At 40.9% G+C, this 26,378-nt stretch overlaps 1 protein-coding gene across 3 annotated transcripts in view; it reads left to right on the forward strand.

Moving 5' to 3' along the window:
- The window catches only part of AK4 (adenylate kinase 4), a 75,255-nt gene that overhangs the window by 17,880 nt on the left and 30,997 nt on the right, over positions 1-26,378 (forward strand). For 2 of the 3 annotated variants that reach the window (XM_057555834.1, XM_057555833.1), the window contains exon 3: positions 17,834-17,953. The exons of the other annotated variant lie outside the window; for it this stretch is intronic. In XM_057555834.1, coding sequence (XP_057411817.1) covers positions 17,834-17,953 — 120 coding nt within the window. The remainder of the gene's footprint in view (positions 1-17,833; positions 17,954-26,378) is intronic. 3 annotated transcript variants of the gene reach the window in all.

The raw sequence follows: 26,378 nt of genomic DNA on the forward strand, positions 1-26,378 counted from the left end.
TCCTGCTTTAATCCCTGCACTGTAGTTTCTTGATTGTTCCTCCTTTGTTTCTTCATTCCCTATTCCTCTGATTAGTAGCTGTTTGAATCTGCCCTTTGGAACTCAGGGAAGGTTTAGGAGGCTGAAGCCTTTATCCTGCAAATAAGAAGTGGGGACCCGGAAAGGCTTTTGTGCCCAGGAGGGCCCCACAGGGTCCTGCTCAATTTCACTTACGCTAAATATTTTAGCGATGCAAAGCTCTGAGAGGTAGTCTTTAAGAGTTTGGGCTCTGACCCACATAGCTGGGTTTGGAATCTGACTTGGCCACCCTACCTGTATGAACTTGGGTAAAGTAGCTAACCTAACCCTAAACTTTTTGTGTTTACTCATTTGTAAACGAGAGTAATGGTAGAGCTACCTCACAGGGTTTCCTTGTGCGTATTAAGTTAATATGAGTCGGCAGGGCGGAGGCTAGGATGAGATGAGCAAGGCACTCTCCTTGAGTAAAAAATTTAAAGGGGTGCCAAAAAATCAGTAAACAAGATAAGTAGTAGTGTAATGCAGTAAAATGAACAAATACCAACATTTTAAATAAAGACCAGATCCGACAGGACTGAGATTAGGGTGAGGTGAGTGAGAGTGAGTTGTGCGCAGGGTTGGATTCTCTTTAAAATTTTCATAGTTTTTCATCCTGGATTTTTTGCCTTAATTTGATATTTGAAAACACTGGATTAAAATATCTATCTTGGTTACTAGAGCTTGTTTTCTCTTGTACCCTCTCCAATTTTTTGCCCAAGGTGAGTGCCCTGGTTGCAGGCAAATGTGTTGTGTGTTGATGTTTGTTTGTAGTTATTGCAGGGATGTTAGTTTTGTGGAGGAAATGCATTCTAAGAGCCTCCTGGAAGGATTACTTTCCCCAGCATAGATATTTCTGTTACGTTATCTCAGAGTGCCAGGCCAAATCTCGTAATCAAGGTCAGTTTTAGGTTTCCAAATGTCATGTTTCAAACACTGCTGAAGTTCACACTCCAGAGAGTAAATGCATGCACTGAGCTTATGTCTAGAGGAATCCAGCCAAACCAAACAGCACTGCAACATTGATTCTCCTCGATGGTAGGGATTGTGAAAGATGAACACAGCTGGTGGCTGAGCCGGAGCTGGAACTACTGTTAGTCGGCACGAGATGTTCTAAGTGACAGAAGGCAGGACCCCACTGGGGGTTGGGAAGTGGTGTTTCTAGAAGTTAAATTATGGTGATAGAGTCTTTCTGTAATTCTGGTTCTGCTCCAGTTTGCCTTTAGTTTATACAGGCCTGATTCTTTTTTTTTTAATTAATTAATTTATTTTTGGCTGCATTGGGTCTTTGTTGCTGCGCAGGGGCTTTCTCTAGTTGTGGTGAGCGGGGGCTACTCTTTGTTGCGGTGCGCGGGCTTCTCATTGCGGTGGCTTCTCTTGTTGCGGAGCACAGGCTCTAGGCGCGTGGGCTTCAGTAGTTGTGGCACGCAGGCTCAGTAGTTGTGGCTCGTGGGCTCTAGAGCGCAGGCTCAGGAGTTGTGGCACACGGGCTTAGTTGCTCTGCGGCATGTGGGATCTTCCTGGACCAGGGCTGGAACCCTTGTCCCCTGCATTGGCAGGCGGATTCTTAACCACTGCGCCACAAGGGAAGCCCCAGGCCTGATTATAAACATGTCCTGCAAATCTTTTTCATAGTTAGTGACCAGTGAAGGGCAAAAAAAAAGCTGCAGAATGTTTTAAAGCATTGTTCTTGACAGTCCGGATGTCACATAGGCAAGGCAAGGTATCTGCTGGGCACCACCTTATTGCAGTAGTCTTTCCTTCTTTCCTTCCTTCTTCCCTTACCCTTATACAGGTTTATCCAATGTTGCTTTTCGCACAAAGTAAGAGAAATAGTTGTTCTTAAAAGGTCACGTGGGGGCTTCCCTGGTGGCGCAGTGGTTGAGAATCTGCCTGCTAATGCAGGGGACACGGGTTCGAGCCCTGGTCTGGGAAGAGCTAACATGCCACGGAGCGACTAGGCCCGTGAGCCACAGTTACTGAGCCTGCGCGTCTGGAGCCTGTGCTCCGCAACAAGAGAGGCCGCGATAGTGAGAGGCCCGCGCACCGCGATGAGGAGTGGCCCCCACTTGCCGCAGCTAGAGAAAGCCCTCGCACAGAAACGAAGACCCAACATAGCAATCAATCAATCAATCAATAAATCTTTAAAAAAAAAAAGAAAAGGTCACGTGAACTGGGTGTTGATGCTTTGCATAAAATACGTAAAGCTAAATAAACTGATAATCACCATAGCAGTTATCATTGGCTTTGATTAGGTTTAAATTTACCTGCAGGTTTTGTCATTTTGTTTTTATATACGAAAGAGTGGAATCCAGTTACATACTTGAGAAGTAGAATGAGTTAAAACATAACTTCATTTTGTTGGCTGCTGCCAGACAGTTCTGCTTTGCTGTGTCGAGGTGGCTCTATTGCATGAATTTGACCATTTTTAGAGACTCCAGGTATCTTCTGGCTTAGCATTTAAAAAAAAAAAGGGATGAGAAATTCTTGTCTGAAAAGAGTGTATGTCACCTTCTTTGTACCAATTTTCAGAGAACAGCTGTGGCAGCTGCTGAGCTATATATGTCTGCTTTGTTTTCCCTCTTTCATTTGGTGGGTGGAGAAAGTGTGAAAGTTTTAAGTTGAGGCTAAAATTGTATATCTGGTGGAGCATTCAATTTCATGTATATGCATATCTACCAGAAGATGTAGAGACCTGAGTGTATATTCTACATTCAAGTGTAGTGTAGAATTCAGCTTCATCGAGGGGCCAGCAAACTAGTGGCGCTTTCATTTACAAGGGAAACATCCTCAGTTATTGAGGAACTCCTTTTGGAATAGAGGCAACTAACTGTGGGCATACATTGTCCTACCCTGAAAGCAATCCTTTGGTTTAATGGGCAGAGGTTTATGTTTCCTGTTGGGTAATTTACCAGCTCATCTTCAGATTAGTTAGTGAGGTAAGACTTCCAGAGTCAGAGAATGAAATCCAGTGCTTTCTTCTCTTCCTCCTCATTACTTCTGCTTCTGGGCCAGCTTGGACTGAGTTTTAAAGAGATTTGCAAACCACAAATCCTGGTCGTTAGTGTTGAGTCATTACGATGTGTGGCCTGGGAGTGACTGTGCTCAGGCATAGATGTGCTGTCATGGTGTGGGTGATGGGCGACCCTGGGGAACAGTCTGTGGCACTTGGCTGGTCTTCCAGCATTATCTGTTGAGTTAGGAAGACTCAGGTTCCCATCACCTGCTCGGTCAGTACACAGCATTTCACTCCACCATCTGTGGTACTGGCCACTCTCTAATCACTCCTTTTTCAGATTTCACGCTTCCCTGGAATTCTTCACTTCTGCTTTTCAGTCTTATAAGGGCTGCCGTTTTCTACATTCCTTACTCCTTGTTGGACATTAATCTTCTTCTTCCAAAGGACTCCTAATCTTAGGTGGTTGTGTTAAAGGTTTAGGGGTGATGAAGGTTAGAGTCTGGCATAAGCAACATCTTGACATGGCATATTATTATTATTTTTTGGCCACGCCACGCAGCTTGTGGGATTTTAGTTCCCCAGTCAACCAGGGATCGAACCCGGACCCCCCTGCAGTGGAAGCATGGAGTCTTAACCCCTGGACCGCCGGGGAAGTCCTGACATGGCATATTAGACACCACTGTCTGAAAACCTGTCTGCCGTTCCCTACACACCCCTTTAGCCCTGCCTGCCCCTCCTCCTACCTTAGAGTTCAGTTTACCTTCCTGTTCTTTTCCCTTCTGGAAAATTTGCTCTTTTTCTGTCTACCAGCTTTCAATCATCCAAAACCTGTTGTTACTTTCTTATCCAGAGCAGTTTACCTTTTCAGCGTCTACCCCGCAGACAAATCCTAGCCCTACCTTTGCTGAGCCAAAAACTCATTAAATTGCTTTCCCTGAATGAAGTGTAGACATATGCTTTAAAACTTTAGTGTGCTTTTTAAATCTCATTAAATTTTAAAAAAAAGTTTCTTATGTCCCCTCAAGTACGTCTAAGAAAGAGAAGAGTATTATTAAGACTTAGTTTCCCAGGACTTCCCTGGTGGCGCAGTGGTTAAGAATCCTCCTGCCAATGCAGGGGACACGGGTTCAAGCCCTGGTCTGGGGAAGATCCCACATACCACAGAGCAACTAAGCCCGTGCGCCACAACTACTGAGCCTGCGCTCTAGAGCCTGTGAGCCACAACTACTGAGCTCGCGTGCCACAACTACTGAAGCCCGCGTGCCTAGAGCCCGTGCTCCACAACAAGAGAAGCCACCGCAATGAGAAGCCCGCGCACTGCAACGAAGAGTAGCCCCCGCTCGCCACAACTAGAGAAAGCCCCTGCGCAGCAACAAAGACACAACACAGCCAAAAATAAATAAACTTATTTTAAAAAAAGACTTAGTTTCCCTTTGCCTAGGACAGACCCTCAAGTGTCAGGGTTTATTTATTTTTTTTCTTGCTACATTTTGCTTTTCTTCCTTTTTAAAAAATTCTGTTTTTATTTGTTTGCTTATTCAACTTTGAAAACCTCTTGAAGGCATCCTTTGCTCCCTGAGGCTTAGTTTAAGTCACTCATCTAGACCAGACCTGCAGTTGAGATGTCCTCAGTTCAGAAGGGGAGAGGGCAGATGGCTGAACAAAGGATGGCACTGTGGGAGGAATTGGGAGGAAGAGACTAGTTGCTTGAGGAAGTGGAGAAAGGCTCGGAGGCAGGGCCAGGGAATCCAGCACTTTTGGGCATGTAAGATACAGGCTCTGGGAACGCATCGCCTGGGAAGCTAAAGCACTTCGTATTTCCATTTCTTCAACTATAAACCAAGGATAATAATGGTACTACCTCTGGGACTTCCCTGGAGGTCCAGCGGTTCGCACTCTGCGCTTCCACTGCAGGGGGCACGGGTTCAGTCCCTGGTGGGGGAACTAAGATCCCACATGCTGTGCGGTGTGGCCAAGAAAAAAAAAAAATGGTACTACGTCTTAGCCTTGTTGTAAAAATCAAATGAGATAATGCATATAAGTGGTTTGAGTAGGGCTTGGCCCAGTGTTAAATTTTTTAATGTGACGCATAATAAGGTTGAAATAAATTTCCAGGCCCAAGACAGAACTGCTTCTGCTTGGTGTGCCACACCAGCAAACCGAAACTTAGATAAGCTTCGTGTCCATGTCAGCGTTCTGCTTGACCGTAAACGTGGTACATCCAGTCAGCCAGTCCCCAAATGCCAAGGCAGCTCTAGGTCTTCTCACCCTAAACCAGATCGACTGACAATGTGGCCCCAGCCAATCAGATATCTTTTTCTTGTCTCTTCCTTGTTCTTTTTTTTTTTTTTTTAAACAGTTGTTTTTATTTATTTATTTATTTATTTATTTATTTATTTCTGGCTGTGTTGGGTCTTCATTTCTGTGCGAGGGCTTTCTCCAGTTGCGGAGAGCGGGGGCCACTCTTCATCGCAGTGCGCGGGCCTCTCACCGTCGCGGCCTCCCTTGCTGCGGAGCACAGGCTCCAGACGCGCAGGCTCAGTAGTTGTGGCGCACGGGCTTAGTTGCTCCGCGGCATGTGGGATCTTCCCAGACCAGGGCTCGAACCCGTGTGCCCTGCATCGGCAGGCAGATTCTCAACCACTGCGCCACCAGGGAAGCCCCTTCCTTGTTCTTTATTCTTTATCCTATAAAGGGCTTCCTGCCTTCTGCCCCATCTTGCAGTTCTCTGAAAGGAGACTGTCTACTTCATGAAGGGTTTAAAGTTTGTTTGTATCACCTAAATTGTCATCTTTAATCATTTTTTTTAACAGTAGGAATTAGTAGAACCTTGCAATTAACTATATACATACAAATACATAAAATGACATACATTTAAAAAATTTGTAGTATTCTCCCATTTTGTGTATAAAACACTTTTTAATTTCAAAACCAGAATTGTGATACTGACAGCAGTTTGACAACCACTGGTCGAGCACTTAATAAGTGTTTAATGACTGTTGCCTCTGGTATTTTCCCCCATTACACTCTTATCTGTCTGTCTGTCTATCTGTCTATCTTATCTATCTATCTATTTTAAATTGACCTGCTTTTATTTTATTCATTTATTTTTATGGAGGTATAGTTGGCATACAACATTATATTAGTTTCAGATGTACAACATAATGATATTTGTGTATCTTATGAAAAGATCACAGTAAGTCTAGTTAACATCTGTCACATAGTTAACAGAATTAATTTTGTTAATTCTCACCTCTCGCGTGATGAGAACTTTTAAAATCTACTCTCTTAGCAACTTTTCAATATGCAGTACAGTGTTATCAACTGTGGCTGCCATGCCGTACGTTACATTCCCCATGACTGACTTATTTTACAACTGGAAGTTTATACCTTTTGACCCCCGTTACCCATTTTACACATCCCTCACCCCCTTCCTCTGGCAACCACCAGTCTGTTCTCTGTGTCCATGAGCTTGTTGGTTTTCTTTGTTGTTTTTTTCTTTAGGTTCCACATATAAGAGAGAGCATGTGGTATCTGTCTTTCTCTGACTTCCTTCTCTACTTTTATTTACTTATTTATTTAATTTTTGGCTGTGTTGGGTCTTAGTTGCGGCATGTGGGATCTTCGTTGCAACACGCGGGCTTCTCTCGTTGTGGCACGTAGGCTCAGTAGTTGCGGTGCGCGGGCTCTCTAGTTGTGGCTCAGGTGTTCAGCAGTTGCTGCGCGCACAGGCTTAGTTGCCCCGCGGCATGTGGGATCTTAGTTCCTGGAACAGGGATTGAACCTGTATCCCCTTTATTGGAAGATGGATTCTTAACCACTGGACCACCAGGGAAGTCCCTGTCTGATTTATTTCACTTGGCATGATGCCCTGAAGGTCTATCCATGTTGCGGCAGATGGCAAGATTTCCTTCTTTGTTATGGCTGAGTAATATTCCGCTGTGTGTGTGTGTCTGTGTGTATATGAGTGTGTGTGTATGTATGTATGTAAGTATGTATTTCTCTCTCACATTTCCTTTATCCATTCATCTACTTATGGACCTTGAGGTTGTTTCCATATCTTGGCTATTGAACTGTAGTGAACATGGGGCTACATAAGTCTTTTCGAGTAGGTGTTTTCATTTTCTTTGGATAAATACCCAGAGTGGAATTGCTGGATCATATGGTAGTTCTATTTTTGATGGTTTGCAGAACCTCCGTACTGTTTTCCATATGACTGCCCTCTGGTATTATTATTATTATTGTTATTGTTGTCCTTGCTGGTGTTAAAGGATGATTGCATGTCGGCCTTCTCAGTGGACCATATGACCCCACTGGGAGCCCTAGCAAAAAGAGTGGTAGCATCAGCTGTTTCCCTCCTTCTCTTTCCCTTTGTTCGCAGGACTCTGTCCTACCAGCCGTGGGAGGCTGGGGAACGTGTACCTCTTCGGTGTTCTTGGAGTAGTGCTTGACCAGAATATTGCCAGAAAGCTATGTGACAGAGGGAGGGAAAAGGGAGGGAGGCAGGGAGAGAGAGAAAAAAGTCCCCCATGGGCAGCAGTAGCAGTCCATTCTGTTTGAGCAGATGGCACTGGAGGAAACAGCAGCTTCCCTTGTACAGATCTGCAGCCAAGATCCTGCCCAGAGAGGCAGCCGACAAGACGCCTGGTACAGCCAGATCCACACCCGGGATCTTCTGCAATGGGGAGGAGTTCCTTTTATGTTGCTTTAAAAGTGAAATTCCTCCCTGTCCTCTGAATGGGGCTAGTAGTTGGGTTGTGATAAGGTTACAGGGGAGTTGAGAAAGTCTAGAGAGCTTGTAAGATTTGAAGTATGATCCTACTCCTTGGAGCTGAAAGTTCCCGGTATGGTGGATGCCAAGGCAGACTTGCAGAACTCGAGCTTGAGGAGATGGTTAAATGCTCTGGGTCTAAAACTCATCTTTGATTTTGGTAAACCTTGTGGATTACTATTACTTGCCTTTCCCCATTTGTTCCCTTGCCCAGATTCTGTTGCCTTCATCCCAGTCTGCTTTTTCTCCTTTGCTGCTTATGTAAGGCAGCATGTGGTCCTTCTCCAGATGTTCGTGGTGTGTCTATAAATGCATGTGTTCCTATTCTAGGCCAAGAAAATATTCCCGACATAGGACATCCAAATTTTTTTTGGCTTAATGAAATTCCAGTATCTTTTTCTTTTCATGACTTATTTAAAGTCTTAAAATGAAGTTACTGTACAATTTTATTCTTTGAATCTGTGTGTGTGGGGGGGGCGGTCACATAATTGATCTGCTAGTGGGATGAGAAAGCTTAAGGGTATTTCTTGTGCTTAGATGTTGGATCACCTTTCTCAGTAATGCTAGCCCCTACCCTATCCAAAGTCATGGCTTTTGTCCATGCATATTTTTATCTTGGCTATTACAGAAACACACCCACTGCCAACACATTTCTGGACCTAGGTACAAAATTAGACTAAGTGAATGTAAATATCCAGTCTGGCTAGAGAGGAAAAAAGCAAAGAGGCCAAACAAAGCATTGGACCTTATTCCCAGGCAGACTGTCACGCCTGAGTTCTGGTCCGGATGCCACTCCTCACATCTAGAATGGGTGTAATGATCAGCGCCTTAGCTGCCCATGAAGGCAGGGAGAGACTCTCAGTCTCTGGGGTCCCTGTCCTTACCTCAGAGGTAGAGTCTTGGTGGTTGAAAGGATCCTGCCGTGGTTTCAGGCGTACTGAGAAGCCAGCCCTCTAAGCCAAAAGCCAGGTACAGGAAATTGAAATTCCACCTCTGAGATGACAGAGGAAGAGTCCACCTCCCTCACGCAGATGAGGAAACTTGAGGCTTCGATAAGTGAAGGACATTGATGTGTTCAGCCCTGTGGGCAGAGACTTGGAGGCAAACTTCAGATCAAGACTCCAGATTCCCAGCCTGGTGGTAATTCATTGTAGCGTATTGGCTCTTTGCCTCATTATGAAGCCATTACAGTGTTTTTGAAAGGGTATTGTCCCTTGATAAAAATGCAGATATCAAGAGTAAATAAACTGTATGATCTCACTTATTTGGAATCTAAAAAACACACAAAACAAAACAAAAAACCTTGAGCTCACAGATACAGAGAACAGATTGGTGGTCAACAGATTGGTGGTCACCAGAGGCGGGGGCTTTGGGGGATCAAAAGCTACAAACGTCAGTTATAAGAGTCCTGGGATATCATGTGTAACATGGCGGCTATAGTTAATAAAACTGTATTACGTATTTGAATGTTGCTAAGAGAATATATCTTAAAAGTTCTCATCATAAGAAAAAAAGTTTGGGGACTTCCCTGGCTGTCCAGTGGTTAAGACTCCGTGCTTCCACTGCAGGGGGTGCGGATTCGATCCATTCGTCAGGGAACTAAAATCCCACATGCCGTGTGGTGCAGCCGAAAGAAAAAAAAGAAAAAAAAAAGTTTGTAACTATGTATGGTGACAGATGTTAACTAGACTGATGGTGGTGATCATTTCAAAATATATGTGACTATCACATCATTATGTTGTAGGCCTGAAACCGATGTAATGTTATATGGGAGTCATATCTCGATAGAAAAAAAGAAATCACATTACAGATTCTTTCATTTTAATCTCAGAATTAGTGGTAAAGAGATAAACATTTGTACTTTACATAAATTTGGGTTCAAATCTAAAAAGAAAAAGAAATTTTTTTACTGTTAACATCCTTTTGACGTAGGGAGTGATTGATTATATAGATCACGGATTTAAATAATTTTTCGCTGCAATTTCCTTTGGTTAGAACACAAATAATAATTGACCCCATGATGAGCTAAATTTTTTACCCTGAGACTGAATGGCCGAGGAACGGTTTTGAAGACAGGTGTGGTTCATGTGAAATCAGGAGAGACGAGGTCAGTGACTTGATCCTGTTGGGCATCTTAGTCTGATGATGTCCAAAGGGACAAAGAACAAAAAGGATTTAAGTCTTTATAGTTTCAAGATTTTGCATTATTTTACAATAAATAAGTTATAAATTTATCTCAGGTACCTTCTTTTTAAATTTTATTTATTTTATTTTATTATTATTATAGTTTTTTTTGGCTGCTTCGGGTCTTCGTTGCGGCTCAGGCGCTTCTCTTTAGTTGCGGCATGCGGGTGTTCTCTCTCTAGTTGTGGTGGGCCGGCTCCAGGGCGCGTAGGCTCTGTAGTTTGTGGCACGTGGGCTCGCTCATTGAGGCGTGCGAGCTCAGTAGTTGTGGTGCGTGGGCTTAGTTGCCCTGTGTCATGTGGGATCTTAGTTCCCCGACCAGGGATCGAACCTGCATCCCCTGCATTGGAAGGCGGATTCTTTACCACTGGACCACCAGGGAAGTCCCAGAGCATACACTTTTTAATAATTATGTTCATAAGTCTGTCCCCACTCTTCATTCTTGGAGGTGTTCTTATATTTGTATCTCTTGTGCCTTGCGTGTAGTAGATGCACAGAAAATTTTGCTTAGATAAGTGGCATGTTCCTGGGGAAGAGTTTTCACCTGTGGTTCTGAGTAATTGGAGTGACTCTCATACACTAGGGGTAAAATGGGAGGTCTCTGGTAGGATGCTGGCAGGGTCATTGCACAGCTGGTTGGAGGCCCATGCCACAAAACACCCCTGTCATTGTTGTCCTTATGCTGGCACTTTCTGGGCTAGTTATTGAAAAAAGTATTTGACAAAGAAAGACAAAAGACAGATATATTCAAATAAAATAAAAAGACCTCATTGCCTTTGCTTAAAGTATTAATAGTAGTTGAGGTTTGGTTTCAAGAGACTTCCATTCCAGTAGTGGATTTTACCTGACTAAAAGTTGATTATCTTTCTTAATCTCCACCTTTGTTAAAACAAATCTTTTTGTCTCCAGTGTCAAGAGATTAAGGGAGCCTGGTTGACTTTCTTTAACTCTGGACTAGGTTTTAGGGGTAACCCTTCAGTGGTCAAAGGTGAATTAGCTGGCAGGTTGCATATTTGACCAAATACTCTCATTTAGTTTGTGACCAATAGCCTATTTCTGTTTCAAAATATATTTATACGGAATTTTATTGGCAACGTAAGAGCTTGTATAAGTATAACTTAATGTGATAATTACCGACTGTTTAATTTTTTTGCCTGACAGAGTAAAATTCCATAAAATTTTGCTATTGAAAGCTTTCTGTGGCTGGCACCTGACCCCAGTGTTTAGGTTCTGAGCTCTGGGACAGGCCTCCTCTGAGGCTGGCTCAGGGCCTGGCACATGGTAGATGCTGAATAAATATCAACTGAGTGAGTATTAAGTGGATTCAGAGAGTATTTAAACCATAAAACCAACCACATCCCATATTCTCCAGTTTCCCCTTAGTGAACAGTGTTTACCATCTCCCCCCACCGACCCAGTTCTGTAATCTTGTCTTTCACATTTTGGATCTTTATGCATTTATTTCTTTTTGGAAGTCATTCAGTCTCTGGAATGTTTGAGCTGGCAGTTGTGAATATTTAGGGTGGCTATAGAATGGATTTTGTGCCACCTACATATCTGTGAGTGTTTTCTCATGGTTTTTCTAAAGAAATGTTATTTGCTTAGTGGCTCTCCTAGTTATTTAGACAAAGGTTTTTTTTTTTCTTTTCTTTCTTTTTTATAAATTTATTTTATATTTGGGTCTTTGTTGCTGCATACAGACTTTCTCTAGTTGCGGCGAGTGGGGGCTACTCTTCTTTGTGGTGCACGGGCTTCTCACTGTGGTGGCTTCTCTTGTTGCGGAGCACGGGCTCTAGGCACGCGGGCTTCAGTAGTTGTGGCACGTGGGCTCAGTAGTTGTGGCACGTGGGCTCAGTGGTTGTGGCTCGTGGGCTCTAGAGCACAGGTTCAGTAGTTGTGGCGTATGGGCTTAGTTGCTCTGTGGCATGTGGGATCTTCCTGGGTCAGGGATCGAACCCATGTCCCCTACAATGGCAGATGGATTCTTAACCACTGCACCACCAGGGAAGTCCCGGTATTTTCTTTTTAATCAAGATAATTCAAATCGTGTGCCCAAAATCCTCCCCTTTTAGCAGTGGACGGTGTTTTGCCATATTTGCTGCCCAGAATACAATGATCTATGTCAGTCTGTTAAGTGAATATGGACAACTTTAATGTGAAAGAACTGAGGTCAATAAAAATATCTTCCATAGCCTGGAAGCCTGACTTTTGGAGAAATGACCAATTTTATAGGTACTTAAGTTCTGTGTTATCTTAAATTTTTCTACTTGGTATTATTTTAAATATGCAACTTAATAGGTAGTGTTAAATTCTGAAAACTTATATGTTGTCTGATTTGGCTAGAAATTGAAAATATATATTTCTCAAGGTAACCAAGGTCATGTCTATTTTAATTTATATTTAGTAGTAATTAAATGGAATAGGTTTTTAAGATGCATTGCTACAAAATTTATATTGTAAAAGAGGTGGAACATTGATTTTCTTCTAATACATTTAACATTGACAATGGTAATATATATCTATACATATACATACATAATTCTATAATACATACCATTTTGTAATCTGACACTTTCCCTTTCTGAAGAAAGTTTTTCCAAATGTGGCCTTAATCACTGGTGTTCTGGTCAATCTCATAAACGCATGATTAGTTTTATTTTTATTTTTTAGTTGTTGTGACACTTAAGAAATGCAAAGCTGTTGGCCTTTTTTTGAGTTACTCTTAATTTATTAAGTTTATTTTTGAAACCTTCCTGGTGGTTTATGGTTTATTATTTTAGTGAGTGTGTGTGTGTGTGTGTGTGTGTGTGTGTGTGTGTGCATGTGCACATATGTATACACATTAAGGATGCAAAAGCAGTGTAAGACAACGTATGTGTATGTACAGCCTTTCTTTGGAATACTGCTTGAGGAGTTGGAGCAGGTATGTGTTTTATCCAAACATGCTGGCATTAGCGTTTAATGATACTGCTTTCTCCTCCAAGCAAACTGACAAGGGCAGATGAAGGTCCTGTTTTCTGGAATGGGCTTGTCTTCTGACTAGTGTTTTATTTCAGATTGCTGTTGTAGTGAAGTCTTCATTCAGATGTAGATACTTTAAGTCCATTTTGCTCTGGCTGCTGTTGACTTTTCCTGGTTTTTAGCGGGGGTGGGGTGTGGAGTGAGAGACATAGAGCAAGTTTGATTTTGTATCAGATTAGAGGGCATGCTGTCTGTCTTGCTCCAGAGAAGAGCCCAGGCTGCCAAAAATGGGAAAGGATGCTGCTTAGATCTTTCTCTTCACTAGTAAATTGGATTAAGATGGTTCTGGAAGTCTTCCACAGAGTTATTTTGAACTTGGAGTTGCACAATCTCCGTTGGGTTAGCTAAAGGTACTCTCAAGGGCCAGAAGGTCTTCTAATGTTGCCTCTGCTTTGGACCAGGCCTGTCTGTGCTTGGATTATTGTCACAGCCTCCTTGGCTTTCACCACGCCAGCCCTGTCCAAATTCCACATCGCCGTGGGCATTGACTTGTGTCGTCACACAAGGCCCTGCACTTAGTGCAATGCTCTGCTGTTGCCATCTAGACATTTCTAGTTTCTGAACAAGGAGGCTCCATGTTTTCATTTTGCACTGGGCCCTGCAAATTAAATAGTCGGTTTTAGCTGTGGGAGTGGCATTTCTGGAACTACCCATTTTTCCTTTAGTCCCTCGAAGCCCATGCTCCTTAACCTACCTGTCTAGCTCTCTCTCATGGCGTGGTTTTGTCAGATGTCACTAATTGAAGTTCCTCCAAGTATGCCAAGCAGCCCCATGCCTCTGCAACATTGGGTCCTGGTGTTTCCTTCTCCCCATTTTCCCTCCCCGACCTCATTCATTGCTATTCATGGTTTGAAAGGCTGAGGAAATAAGACTGAGCTATGAAACCCTACATGGCCATCTCACCTAGTTAGTACTGATCACACTTTGTCTATATTTCCCTTGAAAAAGTTGATACCTGGCAAAGTTGACCTATCTATGATCTTGGGGAAATGGTTCTGTAATAACTGTATAGGAAGATCAGATTGATTTTTGCCAGGGGAAAAGAATTCTCTGTAATCTTCAGTGTATTCATTCATTCATGCAACAAAATTTTATGGAGTTATCTATACATGCCAGATTATATTCTAAGCACTGAGGATATGGCAGTGAGCAAAGTAGTATTATTTTTTCAATGAACTAATAACAATATTCTAGTGGGGGAGGACAGAAAGTGAATTCACAAATACATCAGTATACAATATGTAAAGTCTGTAGTTCTAGAAAAATAATGCACAGTAGGATAAGAGAGTAGAGGGTGACAGGGGTGTGTATTTGTGCTTGTGCTGTTTAGATAGGGTGGGAAGCCCATTTTGAGGTGATACTTAATCAGAGACCTGGATGCAATGAGGGCTTGACCCATGTGAAATTCTGGGGGAGAGAGTGTTCCTGGCAGAGGAAAGAACAAATGCAAAGGTCCTGGCGAGGGCACATGCTTATGATCTTCAGGAAAGTGCAAGGAGGCTGTTGTGTCTGGACTAGGATGGGCAATGAGGAGAGAAGAACCCTATATATATATATACTATGTTTTTTCTCTATACATAGATACCTAGGATAACGTAATTTTGATAAAGTAATTTTATGGTAAAGTAATTTATAGATTAGGCACAGTAAGAGATTAACAACAATAATTAATAAAATAGAACAATTATAACAATATACTGTACTAAAAGTTACGTGAATGTGGTCTCTCAGAATACCTTATGGTACAAATTTAATGCTTTTTTCATCTTAACTAAGCCCTTATCATGCACTGTGTTCATAACTTTCGCAGTTTGAGGTTCAGCAGCAAAACTGGCGTGAATTTCTTTTTCCTTCTGCGCAATTTCCCGGATAGAGTTGTTCTTACCATATACCTTAGCAGCCTCAGCATACAATGTTTTTCCTTCCTCCTTAAGTCGAACTTTTACCTTTTCACTTAAAAGAATCACTTTACGGCTTCTCTTTGGCACATCCAAATGGCCAGCATCGCTCCTCTTGCCCCTTGTGTCATTATTATGTAAAATATGGTCACTTGAAGGTACTGAGACAGTTGATCTGATTACCAAGACTGCTACTCAGTGACTAACAGGTGGGATACTCTGGACCAAGGGTTGAGTCACATCCCAGGCTGGACGGAGTAGGACAGCAAGAGATTTCATCATACTACTCAGAACGGCACCCGATTTAAAACGAGTTGCTTATTTCTGGAATTTTCCATTTAATCTTTGCAGACCGTGGTTGACCTTGGGTAACTGAATCCAAGAAAAACTGCGGATAATGGGGGACTCCATTACTGACAAGGCAAGAAACACTAGGGCAAGAGCAGAGTAGGAGGGGAATACTGATTTTGGACAGGATAAGTTTGAGGTGTCAGTGGAAGCCATTTAGGAGAGTCAGGAGATAATCAGAGGCCTTAGATGTATCATTTTTTTTTAAATTTAATTTAATTTTATTTATTCATGTCTGTGTTGGGTCTTCGTTTCTGCACGAGGGCTTTCTCCAATTGCGGCAAGTGGGGGCCACTCTTCATCACGGTGCGCGGGCCTCTCACTGTCGCGGCCCCTCTTGTTGCGGAGCACAGGCTCCAGACGCGCAGGCTCAGTAGTTGTGGCTCACGGGCCTAGCCGCTCCGCGGCATGTGGGATCCTCCCGGACCGGGGCACGAACCCGTGTCCCCTGCATGGGCAGGCGGATTCTCAACCACTGCGCCACCAGGGAAGCCCAGATGTATCATTTTTGATACTGTTCTTCATTAAATTACTGAATTCAGATATATCCTAATACCATAAATCCTCCAACTGAAGGGACCTAAAACATGAATTAAGCCCAATCCCCAATCCAGTTTTCCAAATCTCTCTATAATATCCCTTGCTGGGCAGTCTCCATTCAAACATTTCCTTAGGCAACTTTTCCTGTCCATTTATAATTCCTACTACTAGTCCTAATTCTAAGCCCTGAGGATTAAATAAGTTAATGCCTTTTCCATGTGTCAAGTATCAGGTTACGGGTAAATTGTTGTCATGTCCTTCTCTGGTTCTTCTCTTTTCCAAACAAGACAATCCCTACCCATTACTGTTTCCTCATGGGATATTCGCAGCCAGTTCACATCTTGGTCTCTCACCTGGGAAGATGTGTATTTGTTGTTTATATGTAACTTAAAGTTTGGTGGATGGGACTAAAAAACAGGGCTCTGGGGCTGGCCTGACCACTGCAGAGTAGACACCAAGCTTGTCAGTTACTCTGAGCATTCTGTCTGACAGTGATTTTTCAGATATAAAACATATATACCTTACAGGTATTACCGAAGAGAACTGAGAGCATGCATTCACACAAAAACTTGTACATTGCAGCATTATTCAAAATATCCAAAGAGTGAAAAAAAATAAGATATGTCCATACAATGGAATCATAATATTCAGCCATGAAAATGAATGAAGTACTGAGAGGTGGTGCAACATGGACGCATCTTGAAAACATTATGCTAAGTAAAGGACCCAGACGCAAAAAACCACATAGTGTGCTTCCATTTATGTGAAATGTGCAGAGTAGGCAAATCTATAGACAGAAAGTGGATTAGTAGAAGCCAGGGCCTAGAGGGAGGAGGGAATGGGGAGTGACTGCTAATAGGTACAAGGTTTCTTTCTGGGGTCATATAAATGTTCTGAAATTAGGTAGTGGTGATGGCTGCACAACACTGAGGAAGTATTAAAAAACCACTGAATTGTACACTTTAAGATGGTGAATGTTATGGTGTGTGAATTATATCTCAGTAAAGCTGTCATTAAAAAATATGGGTATTACCTCCTGTCTAAAGTTGAGGATCTTAAGAATCAATGAACTAACACGTATAAGTGCCTGAGATAATATGTACTCTCAGTGAAGATTGTTATTGTTGCTCTTAAGGAAAGTAATACTGCTTAGAGATCAGTAACTGCAACTTACAGTCACTGTTACACTTGTAGAATATTACCTGTTAAATCGTATGCAGTCAACAAATCCTTGTTGAATGAATGTGTTTTGTTCACATTCATGTTTCGCCACATATACGTTCTGTTTCTTGCACGTTACCGAATCCACATCATTGGGCCTAATTTTGGGATCCTTGTCCAGTGATGGGAACTCTTCACAGCCCACGTTTCAGTGTTGAGGTCAGAGTTGGGAGTATAGGCTCAGTCTGGGGAAGGAAGGGCTCTGCCTTAAATTCTAGGTGAAGGTGGAGGCTAAATGATTCTTGAGCTTTTTTGCCTAGTAATATAATTCTGCTATATGTTTTTATAAGAACTTAATTGGCCTGTCAAGAATGTGTTTCTTAATGGTTCATTATCAGATCCCTGGAGAGCAGAGGACTTCATCTTGGTTAAAAAAAGAAATTCAGTTCCTAGAAATTTAGCAGATTTAAACTGCTAATTTGTTCTCCTGAACCCAACTTATAATTTCCACATATAAGAAATTGTTATTTTAAATTATGATATGAGCATTTTCTTCTTTGAAAAAAAATTTAAAATTCACATCTTTTTATGAACCTGGCATTCCACTAATAACACTGCGTTGCTTCCACAACTGCGTCAGCAAGGTGCCATCTGCTTATCCTGAGGCTCATGAAAAGAAATAAACCGGTTGATGTTTGTGTCATCCAGCATTCTTTCTAGAAGAGCAGTGGAAAATTTTTCCTTTGGTCTCTAAGGAATGGTTGTGCCTCTCAGCTTCCCCGCGCCATCAGGGAGAAATGAGAAAGAAGGCAAAACTGTCAGAAAAGAGTTTGTAAGTTTTTTTTTTTTTTTTTTGAAGCTTCTTTTTTGAGAGTGTCTTTTTCCTGTCTTTAATAGAAGTTGGTGATATGGCAAAGCAGTACATAGAGAAAAGTCTTTTGGTTCCAGATCACGTGATCACACGCCTCATGCTGTCAGAGCTGGAGAACAGGCGCGGCCAGCACTGGCTACTGGATGGTGAGTTGAACGTGTGGGTCCACTGGACCTCTGCCAATGGCGGGTCATGGTCTCCTTGCACACTCCCGTAATTTCTTACAGGTTGCAAAATGCCCTTTTCCCCTAAACGTTCAGTCATCTATGTAGACATATTGCAGTTTGGCAACGTGATAGAAACCTCACGTGGTGAAGCCTTTTAATTCCTCTGTCTGCAGACCACCATCCCTAGAGCCATCAGCTTGAAGCAAACCTTCACTGAATTCCTGTTACTGTTCCAGTTTTGATCGTGCCTTTGTTTCCATGACTAAGTCGTCATAAGTATGACTTATCTTAAATCAGAGGTTCTTTCATTCAAAATAGGCCACATAACTTAAAAGCATTAGTTATCATTTTTTACCTGTCAGATTAAAAAAGATCGAAAATCTGAAAACCTTTTATGGAGAGTATAGGAAGTAAGTATTCTTGAGAGTATAAAATGGGCAACCTTTGGAGGGCAGTTTAGCAGTCTTTATATTTTTTGATTCAGCAATTCCCTGCTTGATTTCTTGCCTAAAGATGTATGTTAAAGGATGTTTGTTTTCAGTGTTATTTGTAAATAGCAAGACACTGGTAACAACCTATCTGTCTATCATAGGATTGCCTTAAATTTTGGTATGTCCATTAACCAAATAATCTGTACCTCTGTGTTGATATGGATAGAGCTCTAAGATAAACTGCTGAGTGAAAAAAGCTAGTTGCAGTATAGTTAATATCATATACTATTATCTCTATAAAAATGGAGTGACAGTATAATATTACTATATATACTTACAAACATATACATAAGCTGTCTTTGGAAGGATATAAAAAACTGATACTAGTGGTTGGCTCTGGGTAAGGATTAGGGTTGGGAGAGAGATTTACCTTTCACTGTATATACCCATTCCTATTGTTTGATTTTTAATATTTAAATGATACATAGGCCTGATTTTTTTTAAAAAACTCAGACAAATATCATATGATATCACTTATATGTGGGACTAAAAAAATGATACAAAATCAACTTACTTACAAAACAGAAATAGACCCCAGACATAGAAAACAAACTTATGGTTACCAAAGGGGATAGCAGTGGGGAGGAGATAAATTAGGAGTTTGGGATTAACATATACACACTACTATATGTAAAATACGTAAACAACGTGAACCTACTGTATAGCACAGGGAGCTATATTCAATATCTTGTATTAACCTATAATGGAAAAGAATATGAAAAAGTATATATATTCAGTTATACATATAACTGAATCACTTTGCTGTATACTTGAAACTAACACAACATTGTAAATTAACTATACTTCAATTTTATAAAAATGGTTAAGAAAACTCAGTCATTCCTATGATACTTAACCCAGGAAGATGCATACAGATGCTCACACACAAAATACTGCACAGTTTTGTACTTGAGGAAGCTGGAATTAAGGATCATCTACTTTTAAGTTTTACCAGTACAAATCTTTTCATTTATTAAAGGAAAAAAATGGACTGGATGGATTATTTGTGTTACTCTTTAATAGCGGGAGTCCTTGGCAATGAAAATCAGAACTTGATGAATATACTGCTTTCTAGGTACAGAAAGGGTAGTGAGATTTATATATAAGAAACTTCTTTCCATTGCAGAGTAGTTTTCCTTTAGTTCACACAATGCACTTTTTCCTATCTCAGCAAGTTGCGACAGCTGAAACTTTGATGTTTGCCAGCCACAGAGAAGCCAGAGTGAATTGTCCTACATTTTAACTATCAGATTGCCTATATTTCTCCTGAAGTCTGGAGCTGTAAATCTCCATAATGACCAACATGTGGTAGAGTATTTATTCTATATTGGTGTTTCTCGAAGTGTGTAGTGTGCAGTGTTAGTGATGGCTAGACAAAAAAAAACAGACTTTGTTGTTAAATGTGTTTAGAAAATGTCAATTTAAATATTAAAAGTTGCTTGAATTTACTGAGCACTTACTGTATGCCAAGTATTGTTCTGAACATTTGATATTTATTATCTCATTCAATTCCTACAATAACCATATCAAGGTAGAGACTGTTATTTCCATTTATTGATGAGAAAACAGAAACAAAGTAAGGTTCACTTGCCTATCCAAAGTTAGTAAGTCCAAACTTAACCAATTTCTTAGGACTTTAATGAACCTTTAATATGATAATGTGATTTAACTCTTCATAGAAGGAAATGTCACGAGGCGTTTTCTGAATGTATATGACCATAGAATGTCCTACCCTACCTCTAACCTCTGGGATTTGTTCTATGGTCCATTCTTTGTGAACTCTACTATTCAACATTTATTCTTCACTTTGGAGGTGTTCTGAAAAGTTGACTATAGAGTAGATCATATCTTTCTAGAATGCCTTCCATTTAAAAAAATCAGGACCTATGTTCTCATGGGGCTGGAGGGAACCAAGAGACTGAACTGAAAACTTTTGTCAAGAGAAAGGCTATAATGGCCCGTGGAAGGCATGTGTTTATCAGGCAGTAATGAATAAAGCTCCTACTGTGTGTCAGGCACTATCAGGTGCTGTTGACAAAATGACAAGACACTTTCTGTATTCTTACGGGACTTATATTACAGCAGGGGAGTCAGGTGTATAAAAAATTGACAGTATAATACAATCATATACATGTGGTACACTGAAGGCACAAAGGAGAAAATTGTCGGTTCTATTGGTGGGAGGCAGGAGTGGAACAACTTTATGGTAAAAGAGATGAATAGAGAGATGTCCTGCAGGTTGATGAATGGGGGTTGGGAAGAAGGATTTTTTCAGCAGAGGCGCAATGTGAACTGGGTAAGAGAGGAATGACTTAGCCTAGTGTTCTCCTGGGCCTGCAAACAGAGAGGCAGGGGAAATCCTGGGATGATGGACTTTGATTCTATACAAAGATGGTGGAACTGGAAATTTTTGGCTATGGGGACCACCGAAGAGTTAAAAAGGGGAATAACATAGTCGGATGTATTTGTGTTTCAGAAAGACTACTCTGTTAGCAGCAGAGCTATTGGATGCTGGGGTAGGGGAGAAGGTGGTGACTAGAAGCTGAGTAAGAGATTGTTAGCACAATTGGACCAAGAGATGTTGAAGGCCTGAATTTAAGCATCAGCAGTGAGATGGCGAGGAGGCACCATTCCTGAAAGACTGCATTGAGGAGGAAGAATCGACAGGAGTGTGACTTATGTTAGGCACTGTAGCCCTGGGGTTTTCTTTGATCGCCTTCCCAGCTTTTGGAGTTTCTTGACTGTCATCACCTTCCCTACACTTCTCCAGCTATGTTAATTTCTCCAGACACTAAATATTTAACTCAAAAAAGTTAGTCTCCCACTACCTTTTCTTATGTGGGTGTTTGCCGGGACTGATAAACTTTAGCTCTGCCACCACCTAACAGTAATTTCTCTAGTTTAAATTCTTTAATTGTAAGGCTTCTCACCTTATAAAATAAACTTGTGTAGTTTTAAGTAAACTTAACTGTTTTAAAAAAGGATCATCATCTATGTTAAACTCCTTTGGGAAGGTGGTTAGTATAATAACCACTAATCCCAGTTAGAACCAGACTACCCCCTTTGAATCCCAGCTCTGCCATGGTCAGTGCCCTTGGGCAAGTTACCCGTAGGTCTCTGCATTTTTTTCCTCGTGGAAAACAGAGATTACGAAAAGGATGAAGTAAGTGAATATACGGAAAGTGCTTATATTTGCCATATAGTAAGTGCTCTGTGAGATTGTGTGATTTGTTGTACATAAGGTACAGGTCATGAATTTTTGTTTTTAGGTTACTACATGAAGTGGTAAGTTCAAAAATAGTTTAAAAAATATTCAGCCACGTGAAGTTGGAAAAGTCAGCTTCAGTTGTGAAATGTTTTATGTATCTTTTCACTGCTTTGTTTTGCTATAACTTCCTCTCGGTGAGTAACTGAAGTTCTTTTACATATCATAGGCCTGTTTTTAGTAAAGGACGTCAGTCTCCTAACTGATTTAGTTTGTATCTTTCTAAACACATCTGGTCACGGTTTCGGTTGTGATTTTTCTTTAAAGCTCTGGAATAAATCCATTTGGCAAAGTGAGGACCATCAAGAATGCTAAGTTCTGTGTTCAGTTTGAAACTCCTTATGTTCCAGGGCACGTGTTCTGCGGAGGACGTGCCTATGGAGTGTGCTAAAGGTGATTGTATGTGGAAAGGTCAAGAAAAGAATTCTGGATGACAGATGACTCATCATCTTGGTCCATATGGCTGTAAACAGGCATCCTGCAAATGGTGGGTGGAAACGCATAGCATGGATGCAAACCAAGGGAACGCCAGGGGTGGCAGTGGATGGGCTTGGTGAGTTCTCTGTGGTTTGGTCAGCTATGTCCTTGCTAAAAACAGTTCAACACCACCTTGCCTTCACAGTGTGCTTTTTAGTTGGATAAGAAACATTCTTTTATGTGTTAATATGTGTATATAAGTGTGGTTTTTCCCCTCTTTTTTTCATTTTCTTTCTTTAATTTCTTTAGACGTTTAATGTGTGAGAGCAGTTTTCTGAAAATAATTTTAATTTTTAAGACAAATATTCAACCAGAGGAATGTCATACACAAGCCTTCCAATTTTGCTATGATGGTTTTGTTTTGTTTGTTTTTTGTTTTTTAAAGAGGGTGTTTACTGCTTACTAGGTGATCTTAAGGTGAAGTAACTAGGGAACAATAACCAGCTCTTATAAATAACCAGCTCAAATACAAATTCTTCACTTTTTAAAAAGCAGCTGGCAGTGAGATGGGGCCCGTAGGGAGGTGTGTTAGGTAGTAGATTTTTTTTTTTCGTTTCTAAACTTGGTTGCCGAAACCTGTGCATTTAAACAGTAACCTGCAAGTTCTCAGGCTCAGTCCCAATTTATCTCAAGATGTAACAGAATTGTCTGCCAGGTGACTTTAGGTGTCATCTAAATATTTAAATTTGTTGTCAAATTTCGGTTTGACAGAAAGCAATCTTAAATTTTGGAATTATAAGTGGAATATAATTTAAGCCTTTTCATTGGAGGTAAAGGGAACTTTACAAGGAGAGTCATCATTCAGTCCATGGTTGTATATTCCATTTGATTCATTCTGAGCACTAGCTGGTGCTTTCTGTGGGTAATTCTGGGATTTATTTATTTATTTATTTTTAGCACAAGTCAGAGCCACTTCAGTGTGTGCAGTGTTTGTATGTGTTTGTTTTCCCTGAGAGGTGAATGATCTCAGACCTAAGATATTCCGGGATACATGCTCATTCAGAGCCCTTGGTATCCAAGTAAAAGGTGGATGCTGGGAAACCAAACTACAGATGCTGGAGCTACAGTATCTTGTCCTGGTTTTGCAAATGTGTTTTACCATACTGGACTGTACATAACTGCTCTGACCTTATCCCCTTCATATTTTTCTTTCTTTTTTTTTTTTTTAAATTAATTAATTAATTAATTTATTTTTGGCTGTGTTGGGTCTTCGTTTCTGTGAGGGCTTTCTCTAGTTGCGGCAAGCGGGGGCCACTCTTCATCACGGTGCATGGGCCTCTCACTATCGTGGCCTCTCTTGTTGCGGAGCACAGGCTCCAGACACGCAGGCTCAGTAGTTGTGGCTCACGGGCCTAGTTGCTCCGCGGCATGTGGGATCTTCCCAGACCAGGCCTCGAACCCTTGTCCCCTGCATTAGCAGGCAGATTCTCAACCACTGCGCCACCAGGGAAGCCCTATTTTTCTTTCTGAATCAGACCTCTGAATGGTTTTACATCCCACTGGGCAACATATGCCTACAGAAAAAAAGCTGACAATCCCGTGTCTTCTGAATCACATCTTTTAAGAAATGCCAAGGGCAATTTTTTTCTGTTGCCCTTGTGAATGTAGGGTATGTTTCAAAAATAAAATGTATAATAGGTTTGTTTGGAAGGTCACTGAAGACATTCTCTTTGGAAAAAAAAGAATCAGGCTTTCTTCTCGCGTGTGTGTGTGTGTGCACGTGTGTGCGTTTAAGAGGGTGATAGATTATTTTACTCATTTACCTTCAGATGTGTTTTTTTTAAATTTTTTTTATTGAAGTATAGTTGATTTACAGTGCTGTGCCAATCTCAGCTGTACAGTAATATGACTCAGTTATACACATATAGACATTCTTTTTTTTATATTCTTTTCCATTATGGTTTATCACAGGATATTTAATTTAGTTCCCTGTGTTATACAGTAAGAGTACCTTCAGATGTTTAGTCCTGAAAAATATTGTCAGATAACATTTGTGTCTTTGATCACTGTTAAGGCAATATGTATACTGTCATACCTTGAAGAGAAGGTTTGAAGCAATTGGAGTGACTGCTAAAGAATGGAGAGTCATAGACTTGATGGAACTTTGCTGGGTACAGTGGCAGTGTTCATGCCTGCCAAGCATGGATTGAACAATTGTAATCTCTGCTGCCTCACCAGGCTTATCCTTCTTGACGCGCTCATATGTATAAGAATGAATATGAATATGAGAAAGATATGTATATGTACAGACACCAATACAGATATTAGAACTTAGCGTTTCAATAATAAACTGCTGAGAAATTTAACAAAATGTTAAATCTTCGTGAGGGTCATCTTTGGTTTAAATCACAGTATAAGAACTTTTTTTTTTTTTAGACTTTTTATTGTATATTGGAGTATAGTTGATTAACAATGTGTTAGTTTCAGGTGTACAGCAAAGTGATTCAGTTATACATATATATGTATCTCTTCTTTTTCAAATTCTTTTCCCATTTAGGTTATTACATAATATTAAGCGGAGTTCCTTGTGCTGTACAGTAGGTTCTTGTTGGTTATCCATTTAAAATATAGCAGTGTGTACATGTCAATCCCAAACTCCCTAACTACCCCCCACCCCCCGGAACCCTTCCCCCCGGTAACCATAAGTTCAGAGAACTTGGTTTTTATTCCATGACTCTTCCTTTGTTCAGTGTCCTTGGTGTCTGAATGAGCTCAGAGTATGTGACTGAAAAACATGGTAAAACTCTGGATCTCTTCTTTTTCATTTTGTTGGATTCTCTCCTGAGACCCTGTCCCTGTGTCCATTTCTGGTGGGTTTCTTCTGATTGATCTGACTGCTGCCCCAGGATGAGGAACAATCTTAATATAGTAGACAATCCTGACTTTGTTTAATTCGGTTTGTGTTTTCAGGGAACGACTAGATTTTAACATGCGAGCATTAAGGGCCATGTGGGAACCATATGTATACAGATATTTGAACACATCCTAGAAAAACTTGGTTCAGAGTTCAAAATCAAATTGAGTATACATGATTTGTGTATCCCATCGATCCATCGGAGGAGGAAGTAGCACACTTCCTGACCTCATAGCCCAGGAGAAGCAAACGCTGCATTAAACAGTCATAGTGTAGGATCTTGGGAGCACCAGTGAAGGGGGTGAGAGGGGAGAGGTAGCACAGAGGAGAAAGTGACTGGCCCTCTCTTGGGGGCGAGGGAGGCAGCTATTAGGAAGGTTTCTGGGAGAAGGTGACACCAAGAGCAAAATTTGGAAAGTGAAAATAAAGCACATTCTAGATGGAGGGAACATCGTGTACAAAAGGTACAGAGGCATGAGAAAAAAATCTAAAAAAGAGTGGATATATGTCTATGTATAACTGATTCACTTGGCTGTACAGCAGAAACTAACACATTGTAAATCAACTATACTCCAATAAAAATTAATTTTTAAAAAAAGGTATAGAGGCATGAAACAACAAGGTGTGTTCTGGAAACCGCAAGTAGTTGGATAATCCTAGAGCTGAAAGTATGAGCAGACGAGGCTGGAAAAGTGGATGGGGCCAAAAGTTAAACACTTCTTGAAATTCAAAAACAGGGAGTTGATTAAGTGTCAAAGTTAATATTATAAATGAGGTGGAAGGAAGTTAAAAATAAAATTTAAAACTGAGTTTGAAAGAGTGAATAATTTATATTTTAACTTTCCTTTCAACTAACATTTAAAAGTTAACTAAATTTAACAAATTTTAAATTCAGACATACTTTAGGTATTAAAGTATGGTTTCCCTGTATTTGGGCCTGTCTTGTCATACACTTTCAGATGCACTTAGCTCATTTGCTAATGCTACTTACTTAGAAGTCTGTAAAGTAAGGCACAGGATGAAACTAATTTTAGATGTTAGGAGAGGCTGCTTCCCTAATTTATGAAGCAGGTATCTTGGGAATTGGATGAACTAAGAGAATTCATTGCAAAACTACATCCAAAGCATATGAGGTATACTTGGCTAGTTTAATAATAAAACAATTATTGTACACTTACTATGCACAAAGTTCCGTACTAAGAGAACAGTTATGTGGTGGAAAAAGCATGGACTTAGAAGTCAGGCCTTATTAGCTTGTAGTCTTGAGCAAGCAAATTTACCTTTCCTGGTTTCTTTTTTTCTCATCTGTAAAATAGG

Source organism: Balaenoptera acutorostrata, chromosome 1 (genome assembly GCF_949987535.1).
Source record: "Balaenoptera acutorostrata chromosome 1, mBalAcu1.1, whole genome shotgun sequence".
Lineage (NCBI taxonomy): Eukaryota > Metazoa > Chordata > Mammalia > Artiodactyla > Balaenopteridae > Balaenoptera > Balaenoptera acutorostrata.